The sequence below is a fragment of the Nicotiana tomentosiformis genome, chromosome 12, assembly GCF_000390325.3.
Source record: "Nicotiana tomentosiformis chromosome 12, ASM39032v3, whole genome shotgun sequence".
Lineage (NCBI taxonomy): Eukaryota > Viridiplantae > Streptophyta > Magnoliopsida > Solanales > Solanaceae > Nicotiana > Nicotiana tomentosiformis.
In genome coordinates, this window is record NC_090823.1 from 119,238,316 (window position 1) to 119,265,092 (window position 26,777).

The window sequence follows — 26,777 nt, forward strand, 5'->3', positions numbered from 1 at the left end:
GAACCGAAGCCGGGTTGTGGCCTGGTAGTGCTGACCAGTGGGTGAAACCAAAATTGCCCCAATCCCGACACCTTTTGCATTTACAGCTCCATCAAAGAATATTTTCCAAGCATTGGTGTCTTCTGGAATTACTTCAACTGAATTTACTTCCTCGTCCGGAAAGTAAGTACTTAGGGGTTGGTATTCATCATCAACTGGGTTCTCAGCTAGATGATCCGCCAAGGCTTGAGCTTTCATCGTTGTACGGGTGACATAGACAATGTCGAACTCAGTGAGCAGGATTTGCCATTTTGCTAACCTTCCCGTGGGCATTGGTTTCTGGAATATGTACTTCAGAGGATCCATTCTAGTTATGAGATATGTGGTGTAGGCCAAAAGATAATGTCTGAGCTTCTGGGCGACCCAAGTTAGGGCGCAACAAGTTCTTTCCAACAAAGTATACTTGGCTTCATAAATGGTAAACTTCTTGCTCAAGTAGTATATGGCCTTCTCTCTCTTCCCGGTCACATCATGTTGCCCCAGGACACAGCCAAAGGAATTTTCCAAAACTGTCAGATACAAGAACAAAGGTCTTCCTGGCTCGGGTGGAACCAACACTGGCGGATTTGACAGATATTCTTTGATCTTATCAAAAGCTTCTTGACATTCATCTATCCATTTGATCACTGCATCTTTCTTCAGCAACTTAAATATGGGCTCACACGTGGTAGTAAGCTGAGCAATTAACCTGCTAATGTAATTCAATCTCCCTAGCAGACTCATGACCTCTTTCTTGGTTCTCGGAGGTGGCAAATTCCGAATAGACTTTATCTTTGTTGGATCTAACTCAATACCCCTCCGGCTGACTATAAATCCCAGAAGTTTCCCAGATGGAACTCTGAATGCACATTTGGCTGGATTCAATTTCAAATCATACCTGCGCAGACGCTCAAAGAACTTTCTTAGATCTTGCACATGGCCTTCTTGTGTTCTGGATTTAATGATCACATCATCCACATACACCTCAATTTCCCGGTGCATCATGTCATGGAAGATGGCAGTCATGGCTCTCATGTAAGTTGCCCCGGTATTTGTCAAATCGAATGGAATGACTCTGTAATAATAAGTGCCCCATGGCGTGGTGAAAGTCATCTTTTCTGCGTCGTCCTCATCCATCAAAACCTGGTGATACCCAGCATAACAATCCACGAAAGATTGTATCTCATGTTTGGCACAGTTGTCAACAAGAATATGAATGTTTGGCAGTGGAAAGTTGTCCTTGGGACTTGCTTTGTTCAAATCCCGATAATCAACACACACTCGGGTTTTCCTATCTTTTTTTGGCACTGGGACCATATTAGCCAACCACGTGGTGTATCGGACCACCCGAATCACACCAGCTTTTAATTGTTTGGAGACTTCTTCTTTGATCTTATCACTGATTTCCGTTTTAAACTTTCTTTGCTTTTGTTGTACGGATGGGTAACCGGGATAAGTTGGTAATTTATGTACTACCAAATCAATGCTCAAACCTGGCATATCATCATGAGACCATGCAAACACATCCTTGAATTCAAACAAAAGTTGGATCAATACATCCCTAGTTCTTTCATAGGCGTGAATGCTTATCATGGTTTCTCGGACCTCTTCTGGACTGCCAAAATTAACTGGCTCGGTTTCATTTAAGTTTGGCTTAGGCTTATTCTCAAATTGTTCCAATTCTCAATTTATTTCCCTAAAAGCCTCATCTTCATCATATTCTGGATCTTGATTCATTATTTCACAGTTAGACATCGTTTTAGGATCTGGGCATGAAGTCCGCAAGCATGTCATGTTATTTAAGTCCGCATTATTAGAACTGAAAAGGAAAAGATAAGAAAAATAGCAAAATTAGAATAAAGAAAAAGGAAACATCCATTGATGATGAAATATTGATTTCATTTCATTGAATTGAAGATAAGAGGGTTTACATCAAAATCAAAAGACAATAAAATAAAAACATTCGAGTTACACCCTGAAATAACTCGTAATGTAGAAAAGATGGCAAGACTGGACTACCGGGATTCCCGCCTGACAGGGAATGGGGTAGCTTTCCAATTCTGAAGCTTGGCATTTGGCCCCATGTATAACACCTCAGCAGTGCTCGTTCCTTCCCCCGGCTGGACCATGTGGGACTCATACAACATTCGTTTCATGGCTTCACAAATATCCTCAATCTTTTCAGCTGTGAAGATCTCTTCTTCTTCTTCTTCTACATATTTGGGATCAATAAATGACTTGGTGAGATGCGGAACGGGCTGAGGCAGGACCCACCCATTTTTCTTGCGCTCATCAGCCTATTTTCTATCAGCCTCTGTAGCTCGGAAACCTACGCCGAAGAACTTCTCATTGGCGATTGACGTAACAGGCTCTATGATTCCTTGTAGATATACCCCGAGCCCCTTTTCGGGCTTATACCCATGTTTAATCATTTCAGTGGCGACCATGACCGAGGCATTAGATAAGCAAGGTTGAGGGAATGGGGCCCCTTCTTCGCATTGATCAGCAATCACAATTTCGAAGGCTTGGTAGACAATGTGCTCACTTCCTTCTCTAGCTTCGAGACATGGGACTGAAGGGTCCCTGTAAATTGACTGTTCATCCTCCCCGTGGACAACAATTTCTTGGTTTTCATGTTCAAATTTGACCATTTGATGAAGAGTGGAGGGCACAGCTCCTGCAGTGTGAATCCATGGTCTTCCTAGGAGAAAATTATATGAAGTATCCATGTCCAGAACCTGGAAAGTTACTTCAAAATCCATAGGGCCAATGGTTAAAATCAAATCAATTTCCCCTATTGTGTCTCGTTTGACACCATCAAAAGCGCGCACACATACATTGTTTGGTCGGATTCTTTCTGTTCCAATTTTCATCCTCTGGAGCGTTGAGAGAGGGCAAATGTCGACCCTAGACCCACCATCTAGCATGACTCTCTTCATATAATAACCTTCGCATTTGACAGTCAAGTGAAGGGCTTTGTTGTGGGCGGCTCCCTCTTGGGGCAGATCATCACGGCTGAAGGAAATCCTATTAACTTCAAGGAATTGTTCAGCCATTCTTTTCAGTTGTTCAACTGAAGTTTCAACCGGGACATATGCCTCGTTCAATGTTTTCAAGAGTACCTTCTGATGTTCATTTGAGCTAATAAAAAGAGATAAAAGTGAAACATGGGAAGGAGTCTTCCTGAGCTGGTCAATTATTGCATATTTCAAAGTTTTCATTTTTCGGAAAAACTCTTCTGCTTCCTCAGAACTCACAGGCTTCTTAGGCGGAAACCGTTTATCCTTGCTCAGTTTTAACATCTTTTGCTCTCCTGGGTTGTGGTACTTCCTAGGTTGGTTCATTTCGTTCACCTCCCCCATAATCTCTTTCCCCTTGTAAGTAACCATTGTTTTGCTATAATTCCAGGGGACTGCAGTGGGATCTCTCATAGGGCTCTGTGGTGCGCGGCTAATAACCACGGGCTCATTCAGCCTTGGTGAAATTACCGGCCCCAGCGCCACATAAATCCCTTTTGGCACATACAACTTTGGCACATTTAGCGTGACTTTCCTCTGCTCAAATATTTTGGGAGTGTTCAACATGAGTTCTTCTTTCCTTGGGGCCCTAGGAACATAGAGAATTGTGTCCTTAGCAGGTGCTGCTGCAGTATTTGTTTCTGTAATTTGAGGAGTTAGAGTGATTTTTTTCTCATTTCTGGCTTGTTTCACCGCCGCTTTAGGTCTTGCCTCTGAATCGACAATGGCGATGATAGCTTTCAAAGCTGGATAAAACTCTTTATCATCACAAATTATTCCAATGACCGTCCCGTTGTTGTGAGTCGGTAATGGATTGTTAGTCACATTGGGGACTTCCTCGTCCCTCAGCACCACTCGTTTTTGTTCTATCAAATTCTCAACGGCTCTCTTGAGAGTCGAACAATCCTCCGTATCATGACCCTCTGCCCCTGAATGATAGGCACACCTAGTACCAGGCCGGTATGATGGAGATTCCGGATTTTGCCGGTTTGGAGGCGCAAGTTGCAATAGACCCATCTGGACTAATTTTGGAAACAAGCTAGAGTAGGACTCACCAATATGGGTGAAGTCATTTCTCCTTTGAAGCTCACGAGGGCGTGTATTATATTAGTAATTGTTTTGTGGGGGACAGGGGTTATATGGAGCTTGGTAAGGATGGTTATTTCTGGGAGGTGGAGCTCGGTTTTGGTTGTAGTATTGTTGTGGCCGTGTATAAGGTTGGGCATTCATCACCGCATAGGGAGGCAGTGCCACGACATATGCTGCATCTTGATGGGGGTAGTAGTGTTGTGGGGTTCTGGAAGGCAGGTAAGAATGATCGCGGGATCGATGGGGGCCTCTCAAACCTGAAGTCATCATGGCTCCTGCTTCCCTCTTCTTTCGATTTGCTTAACCTCCAGAGCCGTTCTGGATGGCTTGGGAGGTGGCTCTCAAAGCAGAATAACTTATGATTCAGCCAGTTTTCAAGCCATTTTCTACCATTTCTCCGATTTTTATGGCCTCTGCAAAAGGTTTGCCCATTGCAGACATCATGTTCTGAAAGTAATCGGCCTCTTGGGCCTGCAAGAAAATATTGACCATTTCTGCCTCATCCATAGGCGGTTTCACTCTGGATGCTTGCTCACGCCACTTGATAGCATATTCATGGAAGCTTTCCGCAGTTTTCTTCTTGAAATTGGTCAGAGAATTCCTATCTGGAGCTATATCAATATTGTATTGAAATTGCCTGACGAAATCTCGGGCCAAGTCATCCCATATATGCCAATGGGAGATGTCCTGATCTATGTACCATTCTGACGCAATTCCCGTCAAGCTCTCCCCGAAATAGGCCATCAAAAATTCTTCTTTTCCACCTGCCCCTCTCAGCTGATTGCAATAACTTTTCAAATGAGCGATCGGGTCTCCGTGCGCATTGTACTTTTCGAATTTTGGCGTTTTAAAACGAACGGGCAAATGAACATGAGGAAACATACACAGATCAGAGTAGGAGACGCTCTTTTGGCCACCCAGGCCTTGCATGTTTTTCAGACCTTTTTCGAGGCTTTTCATCTTCCGAACCATCTCTTCTTTCTCGGGGTTTCTCATAGCTCTTTCCTGTTCCATAGGAGACTCAAACTGTGGGTGCTTAGGGTAAGAGTTTGGGGTAACAAGAGCGTTGTCTAGCTGAAATTACGGGACTTGAAAAGTGATAGCTGAAGGCTCGAAGCATGGCCTGGGAACTGTTGGTTGTGCCGTAATAGAGACTGGTGGTGCGGTGAATAATGTAGAAGGTACCCCTGAAAATGGTGCCTGGGGGCGAACCTCAGAAGGCATACCAATGAAATTGGCCGATATAGCGGGGGTACCCAAACGGGATGAATGGGTTTGTTACGGGGATGGGGACATTAGAGATTCCACTCGTCCTAGGAAGCAGTTCAGGAAATTCGGGGATTATACTGGGCGGTTCTTTGCCATTAGACCAAGCGTCCCACATTTCTAACATGCGGACGTGCAACCTCATATTTTCCTCAGTGGCTGCGGACTTTGACTATGGAATAGCCGATACAGGACTATCCTCACGCTCAATAATTGGTAGATGACTTTCAGAGGCCATAGGAACACTGCCTTTAGATCTCGTGAAGTAAGGATGAGAAGCCAGATTACCACAAAACCAACCACCTAAACAGGACCTTTGATATTTGCACACACAACAACCTGGTTAGTTTGAGATATTTAACAGATAAGGAATCGCATATTGGGGATACAATGCACTTGAATAATTAAATGTTTCTAAATGTCTTTGCAACGGCTGTATGTTTTATCCCGGTTTTACTATCTCTTTTCTCAAATTTTGAATCCTTATTTCTTTTTCCTTCCCTTATTGCTGTTTTTGCTCTTTTATTTTTCACTCTTTTTTCTTTCTTGTTCACTCAATTTTCCTTCTTTTTCTCTCTTTTTCTTTATTTTTCACTCAGATTGTCTATAGCTACGATCGAATCCGATGGAGATTGCCTACGTATCATGACGCTGCATGAATAAGATCATTACGTAGTTCAGGAAATAAATGCAGAATAAAAGAAAAGAAAATTTTGGTTTTTGGTTTTTTTCAACATTTCATTAAATAAAATCTTTTTGGGTTTTTCTATTAAAAAGATTTTGGAAATACTGATAATTAAACATACATACTCAAAAAAAAAAACAGACCCGAAAAGGTAAAAAATACAAACTCAAAGCCAAAAATAATAAATAAAAAAAATCAGGAATACATAAGAGCCTCTAATACTACTCCGGGGCCCCGTGGTACATCAGTCGGTCTCGACGTGGGCCTGCATGCAATCTCTTCTTGAAGGTACTCTAAATCATCCATCACATGAAGGACAAAAGTCATCACAGAAGTAAAGAACATAGACCTGGTCATATCTTCGCATTCATGGCATTTCATTACGACGTAATCAATGATTTCTTTAATCCTCATTCTAATGACGCCCTTTTCTTGGAGCAAGCGTCCAATTTGCTGACACCGGGCCTCCAATACTTGTGTGGCCGTATGGTTTTGGTCTTGCAATTGTTGCATGACTTCTTCCAATCGGGAAATCGATTTATAGCAATGCTCTCTTTCAGCTTTGAAATCCTTTGTCTGTTGGACCATTTTATTTTCGAGATTAGTCAGCTTTTCCCTTAAGATCGCGACCCCTCTATCATAATTTTGCTTTAAATGCTGAATACACCTTGCCCGCTCTTCTGCATTATTCGCCAATTTTGCCTGAGCTTTTGCCAATTCATCCTCGGCCTTTGTCAAATCAAACCCATAATCATGAACTTTCCGTCTCAGATTGCTTATGAGTCTTTCATTTTTTTCGCTTTTTACCGGGTTTTCAACAACTATTTTCATTTTCTGAATCTGAGCTCGGAGGGCTTCATTTTCTCGGGCCAACCTTTTCTTTTCTCCTTCATCCTCAGCAGCCTACAAACTACTGTTAAATTTGAGGTTTTTGATTTGATCCTCTAGCTTGCTTATGGTGGTCCGGTATTCCTTTTCTTTAGCTAACCAAACCCACTGTTCTCGCGCTCCATCAGTGAATTGTTGGACATGGGGTCTTTTGGCGGGCTGTTCTATCTCTTGATCGACTCGAACTCTCTTACCATACCAGGCTGTGTAGTTAGATTCTACTTCACCCGAGGAACAATCCCGTACTTGAGTCTGTGGCTCCAGAAACCTACATTGGTGCCAAATCTGGCAAACCTTTTCTTCTGGGAATGCGGCTTTTGGGCATAGTTCAATAACCTATGGACTCAAATCTTCATCATAAGGGACTGTTTGGTATCTTCCTAATTGGCGTAGGACTCGATGCGGAGCATATGACTGAATACTCCGAAGTCCCATCAATAAAAGAAAGCACACTCCGGCAGACATGTAAATAACCTCATTGACCGTGAGCCAACTGAAAGTCCACTCAATTCGGTTTGCGGTCAAAAAACCCAAATACGCGAACCAAGCCTCAGTACCCTCCGGTAACTCATGACCGTTTACCCAATTTTCGTATTCTTCAATACAATCGAGTCCGGTCAGACCGTAGTTCATGTACCTCGGGCGATGGCAAAGATGTTCCACCAGCCACATTTGCAAAAGCAAGTTGCAACCCTCAAAGAACTTTGTCCCAGCTCGACAGGAAGTTAGAGCTCGATAGATTTCTGCGAGAATCATCAGTATAAGAGTGCCGTTGGCCTTTTTCACCATAAAGCCGGCCATTCCTGCAAGTCCTAGCTCTATATATCTGTCACTCATTGGGCATATCAGAGTGCCTAAAAAGGCAACTACGAAGGCTAAACCTCTGCGTGCTTCCCATTTGTTTTTATTTCCCTGATACATCAAACTATTGTCCGGAGCCTCAAATCCTCGGGGATCCCCATACCGGCTGTATAAGAAGTGGAATATGCAAAATTCTTTGGCCAAATTTCCATCTTTAACCTGCCGGCTAATGCTCAGAAGGTCCAAAAACTTATGAGGAGTTACAGGTCTTGGTGCTACTGGATATTGGTGCCTGAGATTCCCGTCAAGACCAACATAGCCTGCCATCTCTTCTAGCAAAGGGGTCAACTCAAAATCAGAGAAGTGGAAAACATTGTACGTCGGGTCCCAAAACGGTATCAAAGCTTCAATTATATCAACCCTTGTTTTAATTTTCAGAAGCCCGGTGAGCCCACCTAAAGACTTTGTCACATAAAGCTTGCTGACCTCCCCCAGGTCATTCCACCACATGTGGAGTCCTAGTGGAATCTCATCTACGACCCGAAAAGGTACATTCTCAACGGTGCTCATTCTGCACACAAATTGAGGACAAAAATCAAAACCGACACATTTTCCAAAAACACAAAGTGGTTAATTTTAAAAATCCAAATCAGTAAATTTTGTAATTTTTTTTTGGTTGTAAATACGACCCTTTCAGCACTTGAGGAAAGTTTTTAGGGTTGTTTCTGCCAACTGAGGTTGGTTATAGGAGAAAAGACTGACTTGGGTTTATATTGTGGCTATTCTTGTGAAAACAGCTTTTCGGCGCTCCAGGAGAATATTTTAAGGCTATTTTGACAAGAACGACCCCGGGTGATGATCATGTTTCAAAAGGTTCTTATTTTGGTTAGTTTTGAAAAAATATGGTCGGACCTGATAGGGGTTGCCTACGTATCTCACATCCAGTGAGAATCAGACCCACGTAGTTCGGTAGGTTTTGGAGCAATAGGAAAACACGACTTATTTTGAAAATGACTTTTTTTTCCAGAGTTTCAGTATTTTTCAAATACCTGGATTTTCAAAACGGGTAAAATTCTTTTTTATTTTTTTATTTTTTTACCTCACTCTTTGTTTTTTCTTGGTTCCATTTTCCTATTCTAGAAGCCGGTCAACATGCAAGCCGAAACAAACATATGCACAAATAGCACGTAAAATGCATCAAGATAGTCCAATATATTGGGTACACCTGTCCTAGACGGACCCAACCCCTATGTTGAGTTCCCAAAGTCAAATGCACGTGATGCAAATAAACGTTCCTACTAGGGATCCGGCATGAGGCTATGTTATTCTAGGTTTAGATCCTAGGTGTGTTGTTCTAGACCTGGCTTACCCGAGCAGACAACTCGAGCCGGGGGGGAGGGGGGGAGGGCAGCGTACCGGGAATACAGAAGCTTCACCGGCTTTACAACTTGTCCGAACCTCGTTCTAAAATTAGGGTATGACTCTAACAGAAAAGAAGCCACGTGAAGCGCACGCTTCCCAAAAGATTTAGAAGACTCAGAGAGAAAAGGGTTTCGTAACAGTTTATATACAGTTCAAGTAATATCAAAGCTGTAAAAAGGGGCATTTAGCAGATTAGGCTCAAACACGTAAAAATCAGATAATAAATAAAAGCCAAGTATAACAACTATTCTAAGCTCGAATTCTGAACCTTAAACCAGAGATTCTAGGTTCTTATTCCCCAGCAGAGTCGCCAGAGCTGTCACACCTCCTTTTTCCCCGAGGGAATAGGGGATAGGGGAGTTTTTTTAATTTAAGTGACATTATTCGAAATGGAATTATTTATTTATTTAGAGTCGCCACTTGGAATAATTTATGGTGTCCCAAGTCACCGATTTATTTTAGAATCCCAAATCGGGAAAATTTGACTCTTATTTTTGGTCCGCGAACACAGAAGACCGGGTAAGGAATTCTGTTTATCTGGGAGAAGGTGTGAGGCACTCCCGAGTTCCATGGTTTTAGCACGGTCGCTTAACAATTAATACTTGGCGTAATTATCTGATTTATTACATGTTTTAAACCCATTGTACATTTTTGTCTTTTACCGCTTTTAATATTTATGGAATTTATTTGAACAAGTCGCGATGTCACACACTTATCGTTTTGGTACACATTGCGAACCGCGCCACGTGAAACGCACCCGCAATTTACAACATATTTATTTTTATTATTATTTGAAGTTATGATCAAGTCGCGTGAAACGCGCACTTGAATTGGGGTTTACGTATCATGACTATACCACAGGAACCGTACCCATAGTCACGGTGATTTATTATTAATCGCGCCTAAATCAAGCTACGGTGTTCGGATATTATTCAATTACTAATTTTGACATTATTGTAAGATCATGAGGTATGTATATTATTATGGAGGAAATGAAGTAAATTAATTATGGAAAAAGTTGGCTAGCTTGTGAATGTTTATTTGTTTTTGGTCATGTGCAACAATTAACCCATAAATACGCTAGGGAAGTCCAATTAAAGTCTTACACCAATCATGGCCCAACCTAATCTCTTATAATTTTATTGCTAACAAATATTTGAAACTAGACTAAATTTATGGTAGGAATATATAGATACGGGCAGGACCAATTTAGTCACTAAGATAGGAGATCAAAATGAAACTAAAGCATGCTAAAATGGAAAGCCTTTACTTCATTGAATAAACAAGAAAAGTAACGAATTAATACATATTCATCAATAAAATTAACCATATGAACTACTAAAAAGGACAATAAATTAATCTTAACAAATACTCAACATGAGAACAAATTAATCTTAGCACACTCAGATGTAAACTCGATCATATCATACTCAAAGTTAAATTAAAACAGAGTGACCCAAAACATTAATGAGAAAAACAAAATAGAAAGAGAAGTGAACCTTTGTATTGATGATTGTGGATTTAAATTACAACCAACTCAATGATCGGATAGCTCTCAACTGGACCCTTCGGACCACGAAAAACTCGAGCGGCAAATCTCAACTTGCAACCTCAATCGACCTTGCAAAACTAATGATTTAGTGGTTATTTTTGGAAGATTTTGGGGAGGGGAGGAGGGGTTAATGAGGAGAGGGAGGGGTTAATGATGACTCAAAAGTGGTCAAGGGCTGGTGGTTTTGGGGTGGTGAAGCTGCTGGATTTTTCGAAAGAAAGCGGAAGAAAGAATGACACGAATAAAAATTTCCTTATCCTAGAAGAAGAAAAATAATTTTTTCTCAATTCCTTCCTCCCTATTTTTTCCTTTCTCTCCCTCTCTTTTTCATCACATTTCTCTTCTAATTAAAAAGAATTTTCACTTCCCATTTTTCTTATTTTTAAAAAAAAAAATAATTCCCCATTTTTCTTTACTTTTATTTTTTAATTTCTCACTTTTTTTTTACTTTTAATATATTTAAAATCCCACTTTTTTACTTTTCTTTTTTTATTTTCCACTTATTTTACTTTTTTTTATTTTTTATTTTCCACTTACTTTTACTTTTTAAAAAATAAATAAATTAGATACCCTTACTTTTATTTTTTAATTCCAACTTTATTTTACTTTTCATTTTTTAAATTTTCACATTCTTTTACTTTTATTTTTTAAATTTTCAACTTTCTTTTACTTTTTTTATTAAACAATTTCTACCTACTTTTACTTTTACTTTTTAATTTTATATTTCTACTTTTTCTATTTTTTAATTCCCATCCGAAATTTGTTTTTTTTTTTAAAAAAAATAATAATTAATTTTCATTTATTTTCGTTTTTAATTCATTTTATTTAAAAATAAAGATAAAAATAATACTAATAGTAATAATTGACCTTTTAAATTATTAATATTTTTTTCTATAATATATATATATATATATATATATATATATATATATGTGTGTGTGTGTGTGTGTGTGTGTGTGTGTGTGTGTGTGTATAAGTGTAACAAAGCTAAAAACAAATATATATTAAATTCCGAAAATATTTACATAGTAGAAGGTGATAAAAATTCAAATATAGTCAAAAATTAGGTGCTCACAATGTTTCATGTTTTTCCAAACCAAACTTCACCCAAAACAGATGTCCAAACACATTTTCATCTTCAAACCAAACTTCACCCAAATCAGATTTTTCAGAATAAATTTGGGAATCTATGGCCAAACGCTAGCTTAATATGGAACTCGTTATATTTTTAAAATTATGGATTCATATCCACTCGTTATTATAATTTTAGTAAATTTTTACACGTAAATTTATGCATCACGTCAAAAATTATGGGTTCAATTAAATCCGTCGAAGTTACGTTACATCCGCCCTTCGGTCTGAGGAAGGGCGGTATTGCTTCTACGGTTTAAAATCATGACCCATAAGTTATACGGAGATAACTTTACTGTTGCTCTAAACTAAAAATAAAGGACACAATTTGGACGCATCTAAATTTTTGTATAAAATCAAGCATTGACTTCTTAATTCTTATTATTTAAATTTTTAATATTTAGAAGCTGGATGGAGAAATACTATTAACTACAAATTTTATTGTACAAATATTTTGAAGAGAGTCTAAAAAGTCATATACCAATGTGACCTCAACGATGAACTATTTGAGTTGATTATACAAATCTTTTACATTTATTTTGCTCTACTTGGACTTATTTTCATTCAAGAAAAATTAGAAGTTCTCTTTAGATAGAAAATTATTTAATTATCTAAATTGCAATAATTTCATTATGTTAGAACGGAGTGAATACTAGTTTTTGTTAGTATGTAACATCACCAGTGCGACAAGGTTTCTGTTTGTAAATTGGATATTCTTTTGATATTCTATGATTATCCATAGCTTTTCACCATAACTTTAATAGACCCCAAAACTTTTTTCTCTTATCAACTAAAACCAACAGTTTTTTGGTATATGCTAATCCACTGTTAGCCTAAGTAAAGTTTGTTTTGATGATTGACAAAAGAACTCAAGCATGAACCAAGTCCATACATAGTGTACACAGACACGGGCAGATTCAAGCACAAGGCATGCACGTGAAGGAGATAAACTTAAGTGATTATATCTTATATCTCCTGAACGAAAATGTTGCATAAGTGATAAGGAGAAGGACTCCTTACTTGAAAAAAACTCTATCCTAGATAACAGAGGAGTTAGAAGTTGAAGATAACTAGAACTCTTCCACCATGGAAGAGTATAGCATTAGAACTCTAGTTATTTCCTATTTTACTAACTCTATATATTGCAGGATGTTCTCATTGTACAGGTACGCACAAACGCTGAAGTTAAATGTGAGTTGAGAGCAAAATAGCAAGGTATTTTGCAAGTGATTCTTGTCTAATTCAAGTGTGCGAACTTGAAGCTACACGAACCAGATAGAAGAACCAGTTCCAAGTGTCTGTCTTTTATTCTAGTTTCATTATAGTAGGACTTTTGAGTTGTACCTTTCAGCTTTATCTAGAAGCAATTGTACTAGGTACTCTAAGTATTGTATTCAAATTAGAGTTAACTTGAAGTTGTCGCAACAGCTAGAGGCTGGTTGCCACAAACAGTTAGAGGTAATCCTTAGGTTTACAAAGAGTTTTGTAAATGTTGTTAGTGATTTAGTGAAGTGTTGGGAAAAATCCTACTGGGTAGTAGGTCGTGGTTTTTTCACCTTTTGAGCCAGGTATTTTTTACGTAAAAATACTTGTGTTCTTTACTTTCTGCATTTATTATTCTGTAACACTAGTATAAAGAACACATAGAAGAACCAGGTTCTTTAATAATTTGTGCACGTGAAAAATTGAACACCACACAAATCAACCCCTCTTGTGTGGTATTAAAGTACAAAACACCAATTGGTATCAGAGTGGATTATCCTTGAAGAGGCTAACACCTTAGGAGAAGATCAAGATGAGTGCACCACCTGTAAACTAGGAAGGACAATCCACTACTATGCCATCACTCTTTAATGGCCAATACTACTCTTGGTGGAAGAACAGAATGAGAGATCACATTCAAGGAGAGGACTATGAGCTATGGAACATTGTCATTGATGGTTCACTCGCTACATTGAATAAAAATGCTGAAAAAGTAGATGTGCCAAAGACAAGAGTGGATTGCACTGTTGAGGACTTGAAGAAGTGGGAGAAGAATGCTAAAGCCAAGAAATGGCTTATTTGTGGACTTGGTCCAGATGAGTACAGTAGAATCCAAGGCTGTGCCACTGCTAAGCAAATTTGGGACACACTATACAGGTGGCTCATGAAGGAACTACTCAAGTGAAGAGATCTAGAGGAACTCTACTGTACTCTCAGTATGTAAACTTTGCTATGAAGGACGGAGAAACCATTCAAGAGATGTACACAAGGTTCACTACACTGACAAATAAACTAAAATCTCTTGGAAGGAATATTCCTGAAGAAGAGAGGGTTGAGAAAATACTTACTAGGGTCTTGCCAATCACTTGGGAAAGTAAGATCACTGCCATCCAAGAGTCAAAGAACATTGCTACTCTCCCACTAGATAAATTGATTGGAAATCTCACTGCCAATGAACTTAGGAGACAAACCATGAAGATGGATATACCTAAGAAGGAAAGATGCTTGGCACTCAGAATCAGTGAAGGTTCTGATCTGGAAGATGATAAAATGGCTATGATCACCAAAGACTTCAAGAAGTACCTAAGGAGAGGAAAGGGTTCTTCAAGAAGTGGAATCTACAGCAAGGCAAAAACTCCAGAGAAGCAAACCAATGATGGCTGCTGCAAGTGTGGAAAGCATGATCATCACATCAAAAATTGTCCTTTGTGGGAAATTGAATGGAAGAAGGAAATATTTGAATGAAGGAACAAGTTCAACACAAGAAAAGCAATAACAAAGGATCAACCAAGGCTATGGTCGCTGCTTAGGGAGAAAGCTCAGATGAAATCTCAGATGATGATGATGAGGATGAACAAGCACTTATGGCCATAGGAGAATCTGATGAAGAAACTACAGTAAGTGTCTTTCATCTTAAAGACAAGATTAAATTTTTGTCTAAAGAAAGGTTATCTGAGTTACTACTAGAGCTAATTGATGAATCTGAGGATGTAAATAACGAAAAGGAACATCTGTCTAAAGAATGTGTGATTTTGAAGGCTAAGTGCAAAAACCTGGAACTTAGGGTTAGTGAAACTGTAAGTGAAAATACAGTGTTAAAGAACCGGGTTCATGCACTTGACTCGACTGTCCTAGAGCTTAGATCTGAAAACCTAAAATTGAAACTAGGAACATGCAAAAAGACAGTTGCTCACACACAACTCACTTTAGAAGAAAATGTAGGAAAAATAAAATATGAGTTGTAAAAGAAAGATGAACAGGTAAGAATCCCAAAGGAGGATCTAAGCAAGGCAAGCATGAGCTAGACAGAACTTGTAAATGGAACATCCTCCGATGCACTTTCATGGCACAAGAACACCATAGCAGCAACAGAAGAAGACTTGGCTTTGGGAACCCTGCACCTAAGTGGGATCCCAAAAGCAAGTATCTTACACTTCCTGAGAACCAGATTTGCACATACTGTGGTAACTTTGGTCACTATAAAAGTGAATGCACTACAAAAGAAAAGGCATGTCAAAAGAACAAAGATTTTGTTCAAGGGAAAAATAGGCTGCCAAGTTGGGCTAAAAAGAATTTGATTCATCCTTTTGCCTATATAAAGGGACCCAAACTAGTTTGGGTTCCTAAGACTAACCCCTGATTTCCTTTTGCAGGTCCAAGTGAAGGGGAGCATCCAAATATGATACATGGATAGTGGTTGCTCAAAGCATATGACAGGAAGTGAGAATTAATTTCTTTTACTTGAAGACCTTAAAGGAGGTAATGTCTCCTTTGGAAATGGGAAGAAAGGTGAGATCATTAGGGTTGGAAAGGTAGGTAAGACTGATTCTCACTCTATTGAGAATGTCTACTTGATAGATAGACTGAAGTACAGTCTAATAAGTGTATCACAATTATGTGATAAAGGTAACATGATAACATTCACCTCTACAAAATGCTTTGTGATTAATCTTACCACTGACAAGATAGTTTTGCAAGAAAAAAAGTGAACAAAATATATGTTGTAAATCTATCCACACTTTCAGATAATGAACTCTCTTGATTAAGTGTGTTGGATAATGATCCCCTTCTTTGGCACAAGAGACTTGGACATGCCAGTCTAGTCAACTCAACAACCAAAAACTTGGTGATAGGGCTGCCTAACATTAAGTTCAAGGAAGATAAAATTTATGAGGCTTGTGCAAGGGGGAAGGAGGTAAGATCCTATTTCAAAGGCAAGAAAATGGTAAGCACCACCAGGACGATAAAACTGGTCCATATGGATCTTTGTGGACCAATGAGAACATTGAGCAGATGTGGTAAGAGATATGCTATGGTGCTTGTTTGATGATTACTCTAGGTTTACTTGGACATTGTTTTTAACATCTAAAGATGAAGCATTTGACATGTTCACTTCTTTTGTTAGAAAAACTCAGAAACAACTAGGTAATCAACTTGCATCAATTAGGTCTGATCATGGTACTGAATTTGAGAATGCTAACTTTGCTGAATTTTGTGATGAGCATGGCATAAATCATAATTTTTCTGCTCCCAGGACTCCACAATAAAATGGAGTAGTTGAAAGAAAGAATAGGACATTGGAAGAAATGGCTAGAACTATATTTCTTTTTAGTAAACTGCCTCATAGTTTCTGGGCAGAAGCTGTGAACACTGTATGCCACATCATAAATAGGTGCATGACTATGAGTTACTTAAAGGGAGAAAGCCAAATAAATCCCATCTTAGGACATTTGGATGCAAGTGCTTTGTGCACAATAATGGTAAAGACTCCCTAGGTAAGTTTGATCCCAGAAGTGATGAGGGAGTATTCTTGGGATATTCTTCACATAGTAAAGCTTATAAGACTTATAACAAAAGAACTACATCTGTAGAAGAAAGTGTACATGTGATTTTTGACGAAACTAACATTCTTTTTGAGAGGTAGGAACATGATGATGAAGCAATTGGGATGGTAAGAAACCCAAATGAAACCACAGCCCAGACTGAAGCTGCACCAGATGAAGGAATAGGTGATGGAACATGTCCTTCCACCCAGATCAACCTGGCGGAGGGAATTGAACTAAGAGGAACTGATCCTCAAATCTCGAGGGAATGTGTCATTGAACTTGTTCCTCAGCAACAAAACATTGAAGGAATATCTAAGGGAAACCAGCTGGTTGTGAAACCTTACAAATATCATAGTTCTCATCCCTTTGAGAACATAATTACTTATCCGACCTCTGGAATCAAAACCAGATCTTCTTTGAAGAATCTTTGTACTTTTGATACTTTTTTATCTCTTATTGAACCTAAAAATATTGCTGAGGCTTTGTAGGATGCAGACTGAGTGAATGTAATGAAAGATGAACTCAACCAATTTTAGAGAAGTCAAGTTTGGCATCTGGTACCAAGACCCAAGGACAAATCAATAATTGGTACAAAATGAGTCTTTAGAAACAAACTTGACAAAGATGGAACAGTTACAAGGAATAAGGCAAGATTGGTGGTTCAAGGATATAGTCAAGATGAGGGCATAAACTATGATGAGACTTTTGCTCCAGTTACAATATTGGAAGCAATTAGACTCCTTATAGCCTTTGCTGCCTACATGGAATTCACTCTCCATCAGATGGATGTCAAGAGTGCCTTCCCCAATAGTTATCTAAAGGAAGAAGTGTTTGTCAAGCAATCTCCAGGCTTTGAAAGCAAGGATTGTCCTGATCATGTGTACAAGCTTAACAAGGCACTTTATGGGTTCAAGCAGGCTCCGAGAGCATGGTATGAAAGACTATCAAAATTCTTACTTGAGCATGGCTACAAGAGAGCTAAAATTGACAATACTTTATTCTTGAAAGAAAAAGGTAAAGATCTCTTGGTAGTTCAGATATATGTTGATGATATAATCTTTGGAGCAACTACTGATAAGTTAAGTAAAAAATTTACTAAATTAATGGGGAGTGAATTTGAAATGAGTATGGTGGATGAGCTTAATTTATTTTTGGGCTTACAAATTAAATAAAATTAAAATGAAACTATGATCCATCAGTAGAAGTATGTGAAAGAGTTGCTTAAAAGGTTTAAAATGGAAGATTCCAAAAAAATTGACACTCCTATAGCAACAGGCACAAAATTGGATGTAAATGAACCCGGTTTATCTATTGATTAGAAGTTGTATAGGGGAATGATTGGCTCCTTGTTATATCTCACTGCTAGCAGACCTGGCATTATTTTCAGTGTAGGCCTTTGTGCTAGATTTCAGGCAAATCCAAAGGAGTATCACTTAACTGCTGTCAAGAGGATATTGAGAAAGCTAAAAGGCACCACTAACTTTTGTCTATGGTATCCAAAAGCAAGTAATTTCAACTTAGTGGGATATGTTGATGCTGATTATGCAGGTTTTCTTGTGGATAGAAAAAATACCTCAGGTATGGAACATTTTCTTGGCTCATGTCTTGTGTCTTGGGCCACCAAAAGGCAAAATTCTGTGGCCTTATCTACTGCTGAAGTTGAGTATGTTGTTGTTGCCTCATGTTGTGCTCAATTGTTGTGGATCAAACAACAATTAATGGACTTTGGAATTAATGTAGGTTGTATCCCCATCTTTTGTGATAACACTAGTGCAATTAGTATGACCAAGAATTCGGTTCATCACAAAAGAACTAAGCACATAGATGTTAGGCACCATTTTTTGAGTGACAACTATGAAAAGGGTTTAATCACTATGGAATTATGCGCTACTGACAAGCAAATAGCTGATATCTTCACAAAAGCTCTAAGTAGATATCACTTTGAAAGGAACAAGTTAGAATTAGGGATGATTAAGATCACCTAAAAGGAACCAGTTCTAACTCAAAAATTGGTTAGAAAATTTGTGAATTTTATACAGAATTAGATTAAATTTTGCTCAGTATCATACTTTTACTAGTATACTCTTGTTCCATGTGCTAAAATGTATCATTAATATCTAATGATATTATCTTTATTTTCTTGGAAAATTCAGACTACACAAGAGATCTCTCAGTGAAGAACCTGGTTCATAGAGATTACATGGTACGTACTCTCCACTCTGCATATTTTGAAATAATTATATTTGAATTATGATCAAAAGGAAAGTCCCATTTAATCCTAACCTTCCTTGAGCTTATCCGTTATAAAATGAACCAGTTTCACCCAAAGAGAGTCCCAAAATCCAATACGTGCTTAGATTCTAGGGAGAGTCCTCAACGTCTTTTCAAACTGACTCCTAGTTTGATTAGACTTCTAAGCTTCTGAAAAATATGTCGTTATCCAATTAAATTCTTCCTCTTTATATTGATTTGGCCTTAGCTGTTTCTTCACTTCTAAATTTCCAGCCGCCAAATAATTCTCTCTATCTTCTCTCATATAAACTCAAATATACCCATCTTCTCTCATCCTCTAACCATCAATGGCTAGCATTTCTGAAAATCCCTCATCACCACCCAAAGAATCCACACCCACACCTTCAACCACACCCTCAACCACACCTATCTCTAAGAAAGGAAGATTCAAAATGTTTGCTCGCAAAGTAGTCGTTGTAAGAGAACAAATCAAGAAAATTAATGAGCAATTGAGGGCAAGTCAGGCAGAAGAACCCCAAAAATATAAAGATTCCTTCAAGTCTGCAATTGAGGGGGAAGAAACCATTTCATCTGCAATAGAGCAGGTAACATCTGGTCCAAAAATTACGTCTGAGACAATCTTTGAGGTTGTTAAAAATCTGAAAAATAAGTTTGTTTTGGTAGGAACTATGGTTGGAGTTGAAATAACTGATTCTGGAAAACTGGGTGGTAAAAATAAAAAGAAAAAAGAAAAAGAGAGTGTGGGTTCTCAAGGTGATGTGAGGGGAATGCGAAAAGGAGTGGCTGAATCTTTACACACTCCTATTGGTTTGACTGAAGAAACAGGAGCTATGGTAGTGCGGAGCGAGAAATTTGCTGGAGAGGAAGAAAGTTTGAGAGAAAAAAGGGGTAGTGGGTCTGGAAAAGCTGCTGAGGGGTTGGTTAGGTTGGGAAAGAATGTTCAAGAACCTGTTCCATCAGTACAGGAACCCCTCGAAGACCTACTGAAATACGTTTCTGATAGCTATAATCCAAAAAGGAAGAAGAGTTCGTTAAAATCCCTGAAACTTTAGGGCAAACAAGAAGAGAAAAACTGCATCTTCTATTGTAGAGAATCCTCCCTCAAGAGGAAGAGCTACAAGGAGTCAAAAGAAGCAGAGTGAGGCTGAACTTGAAAAGGCCTTGAAAGAAAGTAAAAGAGAAGTTGCTGCAAAGGGAAAGAAGAAAGTGAGTGAGCCTGTTGAGGTAGTTGAAATTGAGGAGATGGATCTGGTCCTTCATAATTAAGAGGAGGCAGAAGAAATGGAGGTTGTGACTCCAAAGGCAAAGAAAATAAAGACTTCCAAAAAAAAAGTCTTCTTCGAAGACAAAGTCTATAGAGCCTTCTACCTTGGCAAAAAGAACCAGCCAGGTCTGCCATGAAGTCTAGAAAAGTGAAAATAGCGGAGGAAGAAGAGAGTGAAGAAGAAGAGGAATCTGATGAAGAGTAGGACAAGATGGTTAAGTTTGGAAAAAGAACCATCTTGAAGGGTAGACTCCTCAGGGACTTGGAGGAGGAAGGCATAATGATGCTGTTGGAAAAACTACAACTGCAGGATTGGAAGGACATGGTCCTTCATATGGATGGAAAGCTTTCCAGAACTAAGATTGTGGAGTTCATGGAAAATTATAAGATAAAAAATGGCAGAGTCACCAGTGTGGTAAAGGGGGTGACTGTGAGCTTTGATGACAAGGAATTTGGAGAAATTATGGGAGTACCTGCTGAAGCGTACAATGATTACAAAAAGTTAAAATGGCCAAGCCTAGGAAACCTCTACACCTCATTTGCCATTACAAGGAAGTTTGCTGATAATGAGGAAGAGCTTCAGCCCAAGGCTATATACAAAAGTGATATAAAGTCACCCCACAAAGTGTTGTTTTAATTTGTTAACAAGGTTGTGCTGCCCAGGCAAGAAAGAAGGCACATTGCCACATTCATGGACCTGGTACTTATGGAATGCATGGATAGTGGGAGGCATATCAATTGGCCTGGGTTTATTATCCAACTTCTTGATAGGGTTCTAACTGGCACCAAAACTCATGCCATACCCTATGGTTTCATTCTCACGGCTGTATTTTCTCACTTCAAGGTACCCCTCAAGAAATGGGATGTTAGTACAAGCAACGATCATTTTGGAGCAAACACCTTGACTGTTTGTGACTATGAAGTCCATATTGCTGCCAAAGAACCTGGTTCATCCAAGAAGGTGCCTGTGAACAACAAAGTAAGAGCCTTGGTGCAAGAGAGTGGGGCTAAGGATGCTGAGATTGAGAGGCTGAAAAAGAGGCTGGCTGAAGTAGAAAGTGAGATGGATGCTCTCAGGGCTGAGCTTGCAAATGAGAAGGAGAAGAATGAAGGCATTCTTCATGATATGTTAAAGCTACTTCAGGCCAGAAACTAAGAACCTGGTCCTTCCCAGCCTTGAAACCTTTCTAGCCTAGTTAGACAAACCAGTGACCCAAATGGGATTTCTTTTTGTTCTTTTTGCTCATGATCCAGTATCTTTATTTTTCTTTATGCTTTGTGGATGAGTAGTATCAATGTTAATCAACTATTTTTGTGCTCTAACTGTTTGTTGATGCTTCTTAGATAGTTAATATCATTAGATTGATTATGATTCTTGACTCCATGATTGCATTTGAAGTAGCCTCAGTGGCTATGAGTAATATCTATTAAAATCTGGTTATCTAACATAATTATGCAACTTTTCGATGATGCCAAAAGGGGGAAGATAGGTTGTGCTTTTTACTTTGGACTGTGATGTTTATGACCTAATGAACCTGGTCCTTGATGATTTGTGACTTTAAAATGGAAAGTGTTCTAACATTGTGTTGATATTGAGCTGAGTTGAAACAAGGCTTATGCTTATGAAAAGTACAGAGTTTGTCATCATCAAAAAGGAGAAATTTGTTGGCCTAAGTGAAGAAGATACAAAGGAAATCAAGAATAAACCATGTCCATACATAGTATACACAGACACAGACAGATTCAAGCACAAGGCATGCACGTGAAGGAGATAAGCTTAAGTGATTATATCTGATATCTCCTGAACGAAAATGTTGCATAAGTGATAAGGAGAAGGACTCCTTACTCGAAGAGAATTCTATTCTAGATAAGGGAGGAGTTAGAAGTTGAAGATAACTAGAACTATTCCACCATGGAAGAGTATAACATTAGAACTCTAGCTATTTCCTATTCTACTAATTCTATATATTGCAGAATTGTCACGAAAAAAAATCCCACCACAGGCGTCGTGATGGCACTTAGTCTCTAAAACTAGATAAGCCGATTACAATTACAATTCATGCCATTTGTTTTTGAAATAGATAATCGAATACACGTGTCGAAACCAACAACGGAAATAATTCTAACAACCTCCCAAGACTGGTAATACTGAGTCACGAACTCTAACTGAATACATGCAATGATCTCAAGGATCGAATATACAATACTGTTCGAACAAGAGTTGATAGTACAATAAAATAGAAAGACTCCCAGGGACTGCGACGACCAAAAAACTCTACCTTAAATCCTTGCGATCACACTCTAACCTCTGTCCGAACCCGATATCTCCAATACCTGGCTCTGCACAAAAATGTACAGAAGTATAGTATGAGTACACCACAGTCGGTACCCAGTAAGTATCAAGACTAACCTCGGTGGAGTAGTGACGAGGTACAGTCAAGACACTCACTAGTCAAATAACCTGTGCAATATAGCTGAATACAATAGTACTGAAAAACAACTAGTAGTGATAGCAACAAAAATCAACCAGTGATATAAACAGCAAGGCAACAAGAACACCATAATTATTGCTCAAACAAATAATATACACAAGTACAACCAATTAATCAAGTCCTTCAAATATATATCTTTCACATATAACTCTTTCGAATAAATACCTTTCGAATATACTTCTTTCAAATAAATATCTTTCGAATATAAAATTCTTTCAAATCAATATCTTTCGAATATACTTCTTCCAAATAAATATCTTTCGAATATAAATTCTTTCAAATAAAAGTCACTCTGTGACACCTCATTTCATAATCATAAAATATGGGTCTCAGCCCACTATCATATTTTTATAACACGGGTCTCAGCCCACTTTCATGTTTTCGTAACACGGGTTCAACCCACTTTCATGTTTCCATGGCACCTCGTGCCCATATTTCTATCAAAACCGTACGGACAACTCACGTGTCAATTATAAAAATCATCATATTTTTTCCGGCACCTCGTGCCCATATTTCATATTTGTTGCGGCGTGCAACCCAATCCCATATAACATTAATCATACCTATTGCGGCGTGCAACCCGATCCCATGTAACATAATCCGCTCGGCACTAGCCACATGCTCACAATTTCAATATAGATCAGACTATCATCAAGTATTCAAGTTTACCGAAACAACAAGACAAGTTGCACAAGATATAAAAATAAACACAAGAAAAATCACAACATCACATGAAAATTACCAACACAATAACCCCACATTATCACATAAAAATTATCAACACAATAACCCCACATCATCACATATCATCCCTGACAATAGCCACCCTTGTCTCTCCTATAGCCACCCTTATCACTCCTATAATAGCCTCTCTTATCTCTCCGTCCTGACAATATCAATAGCTACCCTTATCGCTCCTATAGCCACCCTTATCGCTCATATAGCCAGCCTTATCGCTCCTATAGCCACCCTTATCGCTCCTATAATAGCCTCCCTTATCGCTCCGTTTAATAGTCTCCCTTATCACTCTGCCCAGACAATATTCCAACACACATAACAACAGTGAAATGTCATCCTTATGCCCACATAATGTCAACAATAGAATGCCACCCTTTTACGCCGTATAACAATAACCCAAATCACACAACAATTCATATAGAATATTATCACAACAGCACAACATCATCAACTCGTATTTACAAATTGCCCGTAGGCCACAACCATTCCAAAGGTACAACAAAATCAAGTAATTTCACAACAGATAGTCCACAACTCAACACAATGTATATAAAATCTCAAAAACAACCACAAGGATAGGAAAATAACTTATCATATGACAACGCCTTCTTTAATCCAAATTTTAGATAAATATATAAATGCCTCAATTTAAACTTATTTAATTAATTATTTGCAGATAAAAAAATCCATAATATGATTATTTTCAAGAAATATCAAATCAACAAACACACGGAATTCACATAAAAATTCAAGTAGCAATCACACCAAATTATCATATAAAATACAACCTCAACAAACAAGGAATGAGGCATGATAAATCAAGGATTTACTAAGTTCTAATAATTTTTCAATTTAATACATAAGGGCATCTACGAATTTCAATCGATATAATTTGCACATATAAACCAAGTGCGTACTCGTCACCTCGCGTACATGGTTTTCAATTACACAATTTCCACATAAGACTCAATGCCTAAGGGGTAATTCCCTCGCTCAAGGTTAGGCAAGATACTTACTTCGACGAAACTAAGTCAATACTTTAAATGATCTTCGCGAGTAAAGCCACTTTCGGATGGCTCAAATCTGAAATTCGCCCCTTAATAATACTACGATGATCCAGCACACTAAACAAATTTCAATCTACAACAATGCAACACAATTGCACCAATATTAGTAATCAAATTTCCAGATTTTTGGCCATTTAGGCATTTTATCAAACACCTAGAGTACATAGCATTTTACTACCTCTAGTAATGGTGTTTCTTCATCCAACAATTCCTCCTTCCCACCAACAAGAGATACTAAACCATTCTTTGTCTATAAACAACCTTCTTTAGCACCATTAAAATCATCAATGAACTCACATCCACCCAATTATTGGTAATAATTCATTACAAAATCTCTACAACACCCAATAATCTAGTTTAAGTATTTATGGCTCCCAATCACCATCCAATAAGTGTTAATACTTATTTATTGCTCACATACTCATAATAAATCCATACATGTAAGTCTAAGGGTAAAGGATTACCTTTTTGGAAGAAATCTTGCAAAACCCTCCTTTGAGTTCTTGAAGAATTTTCTTGAAAATCTAAGTATTTTATGTGTAGATTTCATCAATACTAGTGTAGAAATGATGGAATTTCATACTAAGATAATGGGGATTGCTTACCTTGAAGAAGAGAGGAGTTGATGGTCTTGAGAGAGTGGAGAAGAGCTCCAAAATCCGTCCAAGTAAAATGGGGAAATTAACCCCGAATTGGCTTAAAAAGAGCTGAAGCTATGGCGCGTCTACTCTAGCGAAGTGTGCACTTTGCTGTCCACTGCAGGTAAGGGAAGACAAGATCCGCGTCTGGTCTGGCGAAGCGAGCTTCGCTTCGCTGTCCGCCAAATTAACTAGGTGGTATAACTTTAGTAATTTGATCATAACTTTTAGTAGGAATGTCCAAATGACGAACGACTTGATGCGTTGGAAACTAGACTCAAAGGGCTACACTCTAGGTACAAAATTCATGGAAAGTATCTTTACATTATGAGAGTTATACCCGTTCAAACGTAAGTGTTGTATAAATTAAGATACTTTTTCCACTTAATATTTTCCAACTTTCACCAATTAGTGCCGAAACCTTAGACCTATCCAAATGCAAATCCGGGCATACGCCTAAGTCCAAAATCACTATCCGACACTAACGGAACCATCAAAATTCTGATCCGAGGTCGAATACTAAAAAAAATCAAATTTGGTCAACTCTTTCAACTTAAGAATTCAAACATGAAATTTATTCTTCTGAACTAATCCCGAAACACCTGAAAATCAAAACCGACGATTCACTCAAGTCATAATACATCATATGAAGTTATTCAAGACTTCAAATAGTTGGAAGGAGCGTAAATGTTCAAAACGACAAGTCGGGTCGTTACAAGAATGTTCTCATTGTACAGGTACGCACAAATGCTGAAGTTAAATGTGAGTTGAGAGCAAAATAACAAGGCATTTTGCAAGCAATTCTTGTGTGATTCAAGTGTGCGAACCTGAAGCTACATGAACCAGATAGAAAAACCAGTTACAAGTGTTTGTCTTTTATTCTAGTTTCATTGTAGTAGGGCTTTTGAGTTGTACCTTTTAGCTTTATCTAGAAGCAATTGTACTAGATACCCTGAATGTTGTATTCAAGTTAGAGTTAACTTGAAGTTGTCGCAACAACTAGAGGTTGGTTGCCACAAAGGGTTAGAGGTAATCCTTAGGTTTACAAAGAGCTTTGTAAATGTTATTTTTGGTTTAGTGATTTAGTGAAGTGTTGGGAAAAATCTTACTGGGTAGTAGGTTGTGATTTTTTTACCTTTTGAGCCAGGTGTTTTTCACGTAAAAATGTGTTCTTTACTTTTCACATTTATTATTCCGCAACAGTAGTATAAGAAACACATAGAAGAATCATGTTCTTCTATAATTTGTGCACACAAAAAATTAGACAACACACAAATTACTCGGATGTGGTATTGCAGTTCAAAACATCATGCACAAACTTTTAAAGCGATGAAGGTGCTTGCAAAAAGTTTACTTTGTACCAAAAACTGTGACTTATTTTATAAAAAACGAAAGCTTTTCTGATGCAGACGAAATGCTTTATATAATTCGATCTAAAGTAGCTGATTTTGTTTAACATTTTTGCAGGAGAGTTTTTTTCCAAAAAACGGAATCAAGTATTTTGCAAATACCGTTTTTAGCCAAACAACAAGAAAAGGTTTAAATAGTTTTCAATTTTAAATTTTTTTAAAATATTTAAACTGATTTTCTTTTCTTGTTTTTTTTCTTTTGGCAAAACATCTCCCTCATATTTTGGTACTGGTAGTTA

The 26,777-nt window shown here is 38.2% G+C and overlaps 3 protein-coding genes across 3 annotated transcripts; 1 reads left to right on the forward strand and 2 right to left on the reverse strand.

Moving 5' to 3' along the window:
• Positions 1 to 2,315: 2,315 nt before the first annotated feature.
• On the reverse strand, positions 2,316 to 4,052 carry LOC138903293 (uncharacterized). Its single transcript, XM_070191236.1, has one exon. The coding sequence runs from the start codon at positions 4,050 to 4,052 to the stop codon at positions 2,316 to 2,318; it is 1,737 nt and encodes a 578-aa protein (XP_070047337.1).
• A 435-nt stretch (positions 4,053 to 4,487) lies between these two features.
• LOC138903294 (uncharacterized) lies at positions 4,488 to 5,138 on the reverse strand. The gene has a single exon (XM_070191238.1). It carries the CDS (start codon positions 5,136 to 5,138, stop codon positions 4,488 to 4,490), a length of 651 nt encoding a protein of 216 aa, XP_070047339.1.
• An 8,568-nt stretch (positions 5,139 to 13,706) lies between these two features.
• On the forward strand, positions 13,707 to 14,036 carry LOC138903295 (uncharacterized). The gene has a single exon (XM_070191239.1). The coding sequence runs from the start codon at positions 13,707 to 13,709 to the stop codon at positions 14,034 to 14,036; it is 330 nt and encodes a 109-aa protein (XP_070047340.1).
• The last annotated feature ends 12,741 nt before the right edge of the window (positions 14,037 to 26,777 follow it).